The 5,000-nt window shown below is 43.1% G+C and overlaps 1 protein-coding gene across 1 annotated transcript in view; it reads left to right on the top strand.

Moving 5' to 3' along the window:
- Nucleotides 1-865, top strand: part of gys1 (glycogen synthase 1 (muscle)) — a gene marked incomplete at its 5' end in the record, with an annotated part of 20,996 nt that extends 20,131 nt beyond the window's left edge. The window contains 1 exon segment of the mRNA XM_059018855.1: nucleotides 1-865. This exon segment is cut by the window's left edge and continues 74 nt beyond it. Within this exon segment, the coding sequence (XP_058874838.1) occupies nucleotides 1-211 (211 nt within the window). The 3' untranslated portion in view covers nucleotides 212-865.
- Nucleotides 866-5,000: the final 4,135 nt, after the last annotated feature.

Genomic DNA, 5,000 nt, shown 5'->3' with positions numbered 1-5,000 from the left:
CCACAGCGACGCCGAGGAAGAGGAGGAGACGGAGGAGCGCTACGACGAGGAAGAGGAGGCTGAGAAGGACCGGCTGAACATCAAACCAGTCTCCTTACTGGGAGCTGTGGGGGAGTGGAAGGGGCACGGCGGCGGCTCCACCAGTAACACCAGTGCGACCAGCAGCCCCCCCAGCGAGCTGAGCTCTCCCAGCAACTCCGAGAGGAACTAGAGAGAGAGAGAGGGAGGAGGGGAGAGGGAGAGGGAGAGAGAGGAGAGAGGAGAGAGAGAGGGAGGGAGGGAGAGAGGGGCCAGTTAGAAAGTATTTACAAGGCAGTTAGAGAAAGAAACCAGTTAGAGAGAGAGAGAGAAACCAGTTAGAATCTATTGAGAACCCAGTTAGAGAGAAACCAGTTAGAAACGATTTACAAACCAGTTAAAGAAACCAGTTAGAAACGATTTACAAACCAGTTAGAGAGAGACAGACCAGTTCGAAGGTATTTACAAACCAGTTAGAGAGAGAGAGACCAGTTAGAAGGTATTTACAAACCAGTTTGAGGGAGAGAGAGCGCCCCCAGTGTTCCCCAGCCCGGGTCGCTGTTTTGTTGTGTTTGGGGGAGGGGGGGGTGACGGTGCGGGGGGTTTTTATTTTGATCACGTTTTCGTTTGTATTTTTCGGTTTATTTTTAAAATGTGTTTCTCTGTGTTTTTGGAGACTGTGTCTGATTTTACCATCCAAGCTGCCTTCCATATACACAGTGTGTATAAATATGATATGAGACGACTTCCTCTGGATCATTTCAACATGTGAAAATACAAACAATACCAGGAATGTGAACTGATAATAAATAAATACATGAATAAATAAATGAATACATTAAATGAATGAATGAAAGCTTCTTTTGAAAAAGTATACTGTTGTTGTTTTTTTGAGAGAGAGAGAGAGAAACCAGTTAGAAGGTATTTACAAACCAGTTTGAGAGAGAGACCAGTTAGAAGGTATTTACAAACCAGTTTGAGAGAGAAACCAGTTAGAAGGTATTTACAAACCAGTTTGAGAGAGAGACCAGTTAGAAGGTATTTACAAACCAGTTTGAGAGAGAGATAGACCAGTTAGAAGGTATTTACAAACCAGTTTGAGAGAGAAACCAGTTAGAAGGTATTTACAAACCAGTTTGAGAGAGAAACCAGTTAGAAGGTATTTACAAACCAGTTTGAGAGAGAGAGACCAGTTAGAAGGTATTTACAAACCAGTTTGAGAGAGAAACCAGTTAGAAGGTATTTACAAACCAGTTTGAGAGAGAAACCAGTTAGAAGGTATTTACAAACCAGTTTGAGAGAGAGAGACCAGTTAGAAGGTATTTACAAACCAGTTTGAGAGAGAGAGAGACCAGTTAGCAGGTATTTACAAACCAGTTTGAGAGAGAGAGACCAGTTAGAAGGTATTTACAAACCAGTTTGAGAGAGACCAGTTAGCAGGTATTTACAAACCAGTTTGAGAGAGAGAGAGAGAGACCAGTTAGCAGGTATTTACAAACCAGCTTGAGAGAGAGAGAGAGACCAGTTAGCAGGTATTTACAAACCAGTTTGAGAGAGAGAGAGAGACCAGTTAGCAGGTATTTACAAACCAGTTTGAGAGAGAGAGACCAGTTAGCAGGTATTTACAAACCAGTTTGAGAGAGAGAGACCAGTTAGCAGGTATTTACAAACCAGTTTGAGAGAGGAGAGAGAGACCAGTTAGCAGGTATTTACAAACCAGTTTGAGAGAGGAGAGAGACACCAGTTAGCAGGTATTTACAAACCAGTTTGAGAGAGGAGAGAGAGACCAGTTAGCAGGTATTTACAAACCAGTTTGAGAGAGAGAGAGACCAGTTAGCAGGTATTTACAAACCAGTTTGAGAGAGAGAGAGAGAGGCCAGTTAGCAGGTATTTACAAACCAGTTTGAGAGAGAGAGAGAGGCCAGTTAGCAGGTATTTACAAACCAGTTTGAGAGAGGAGAGAGAGACCAGTTAGCAGGTATTTACAAACCAGTTTGAGAGAGAGGGATAGGGACCAGTTAGCAGGTATTTACAAACCAGTTTGAGAGAGAGAGAGAGAGACTAGTTAGCAGGTATTTACAAACCAGTTTGAGAGAGGAGAGAGAGACCAGTTAGCAGGTATTTACAAACCAGTTTGAGAGAGAGGGATAGGGACCAGTTAGCAGGTATTTACAAACCAGTTTGAGAGAGGAGAGAGAGACCAGTTAGCAGGTATTTACAAACCAGTTAGAAAGAGAGAGACCAGTTAGCAGGTATTTACAAACCAGTTTGAGAGAGAGGGGTAGGGATTGCTTACCGGCGTGTTTTCGTTTTTGGGTCGGTCGCTGATGTTTGCACACGGTGCCTCAGCGTTCCGTCGTCAGCACCGGACGCCTGCTCGTTACCTAGCAACGCGCCGCGGGTGACGTCACGATCGTTTTGACACGCCCCTTCAACTGCGCAGCACTGAGCGAGCGTCCCGAACTCCGACAATTACAGGTGAGATTCATAATCATTATTATTATTATTATTATTATTATTATTATTATTATTATTATTATTACACTTCAGATCTCTTGTTATCACTTCAATGGGGTGGGAGAGGATGTGACATTAACCGGGGAATTGACTTTATCCGGAGTTCACCAATAACCCAGCTTGCTGGCTCAGCGGTTAGAGAAAGGGGCTTGAAACAAGGAGGTTCAAATCCCGGCTCAGCCACTGACTCCCTGTGTGTGTGTGTGTCTGTGAGACCCTGAGCGAGTCGCTTCACCTCCTTGTGGGAAGCATTGTAAAGCACAGAGAGGTCTGGTAAAGCATAGGGAAGCATTGTAAAGCACAGAGAGGTCTGGTAAAGCATAGGGAAGCATTGTAAAGCACAGAGAGGTCTGGTAAAGCATAGGGAAGCATTGTAAAGCACAGAGAGGTCTGGTAAAGCATAGGGAAGCATTGTAAAGCACAGAGAGGTCTGGTAAAGCATAGGGAAGCATTGTAAAGCACAGAGAGGTCTGGTAAAGCACAGGGAAGCATTGCAAAGCACAGAGAGGTCTGGTAAAGCATAGGGAAGCATTGTAAAGCACAGAGAGGTCTGGTAAAGCATAGGGAAGCATTGTAAAGCACAGAGAGGTCTGGTAAAGCATAGGGAAGCATTGCAAAGCACAGAGAGGTCTGGTAAAGCATAGGGAAGCATTGTAAAGCACAGAGAGGTCTGGTAAAGCATAGGGAAGCATTGCAAAGCACAGAGAGGTCTGGTAAAGCATAGGGAAGCATTGTAAAGCACAGAGAGGTCTGGTAAAGCACAGGGAAGCATTGTAAAGCACAGAGAGGTCTGGTAAAGCATAGGGAAGCATTGTAAAGCACAGAGAGGTCTGGTAAAGCATAGGGAAGCATTGTAAAGCACAGAGAGGTCTGGTAAAGCATAGGGAAGCATTGTAAAGCACAGAGAGGTCTGGTAAAGCATAGGGAAGCATTGTAAAGCACAGAGAGGTCTGGTAAAGCATAGGGAAGCATTGTAAAGCACAGAGAGGTCTGGTAAATAAACAAAAATGGAAATGGATGCGCGGGTGCAGTTACTGATCAATTTTTAATTTCATCAGAAAAAAAGAAAATAAATCGCTTTATTTCTTCGTGGGTTATAAGAACGCAGTTTGATTTCTGTCTGGACTTTTACTGTGGAGCTTAAAAAAAAAGAGTACCGGCGGACCCGGCAAACAAAAAAACAAACAAACCAAAAAAAAAAAAACAACCGACCGCGCGTAAAATAAACTCGTTATCATCGAAAAAAAAAAAAAGTTTAATTTCTGTTTTAGCATCTTGTTCCCCTGGAAACGCGTCAAAAGGAGGGATTCGGGTGTAACACTAAGTAATTAAAATCTACCAAACGCGAGCAAATATTCGACCATCCCTAACTAAAATAAAAAAAATTACCAAACAAAACAGGAGGGCTCGGTTTAGGGCTCAAGGTTTGCTGAGTTTGTAGAATTTAGAAAGCTGTCTTTACACCCCGGAGCGCAAAAGTGTTGAGAAAACAACTGACTCATCGATACTTTCTTAGTCATTTGAAAATATAAAAGAATTTGCATATTTTTTCATTTTTTTTTCAAGATATAATCACTGTGTTGACAGCTGGAGTTTTCTGCCAGTTGATTGTGATGTCTCTGTGACAGCCCGGCTCCGCCCTTGATTTACGATCGCGGTTCGTTTCCAGTTTCTGTGTATTTTCACATCGATAAATTATTTCTGAAGAATAGGGAGGTATTGCAATTTGGTAAAGCATTTTAAAAACATTGTAAACTAACCCTTATAAAAGTATATCGCAGTAAAATCACACAGCAAGGTGTAATAAAGCATAAAGCATGGTAAAGCATAGGGAAGCATTGTAAAGCACAGAGAGGTCTGGTAAAGCATAGGGAAGCATTGTAAAGCACAGAGAGGTCTGGTAAAGCATAGGGAAGCATTGTAAAGCACAGAGAGGTCTGGTAAAGCATAGGGAAGCATTGTAAAGCACAGAGAGGTCTGGTAAAGCATAGGGAAGCATTGTAAAGCACAGAGAGGTCTGGTAAAGCATAGGGAAGCATTGTAAAGCACAGAGAGGTCTGGGAAAGCATAGGGAAGCATTGTAAAGCACAGAGCGGTCTGGTAAAGCATAGGGAAGCATTGTAAAGCACAGAGAGGTCTGGTAAAGCATAGGGAAGCATTGTAAAGCACAGAGAGGTCTGGTAAAGCATAGGGAAGCATTGTAAAGCACAGAGAGGTCTGGGAAAGCATAGGGAAGCATTGTAAAGCACAGAGAGGTCTGGTAAAGCATAGGGAAGCATTGTAAAGCACAGAGAGGTCTGGTAAAGCATAGGGAAGCATTGTAAAGCACAGAGAGGTCTGGTAAAGCATAGGGAAGCATTGTAAAGCACAGAGAGGTCTGGTAAAGCACAGGGAAGCATTGTAAAGCACAGAGAGGTCTGGTAAAGCATAGGGAAGCATTGTAAAGCACAGAGAGGTCTGGTAAA

The sequence above is a fragment of the Acipenser ruthenus genome, unplaced genomic scaffold (assembly GCF_902713425.1).
Source record: "Acipenser ruthenus unplaced genomic scaffold, fAciRut3.2 maternal haplotype, whole genome shotgun sequence".
In the NCBI taxonomy this organism is placed as follows: domain Eukaryota; kingdom Metazoa; phylum Chordata; class Actinopteri; order Acipenseriformes; family Acipenseridae; genus Acipenser; species Acipenser ruthenus.
This window is presented reverse-complemented; position numbering and strand designations above follow the sequence as displayed.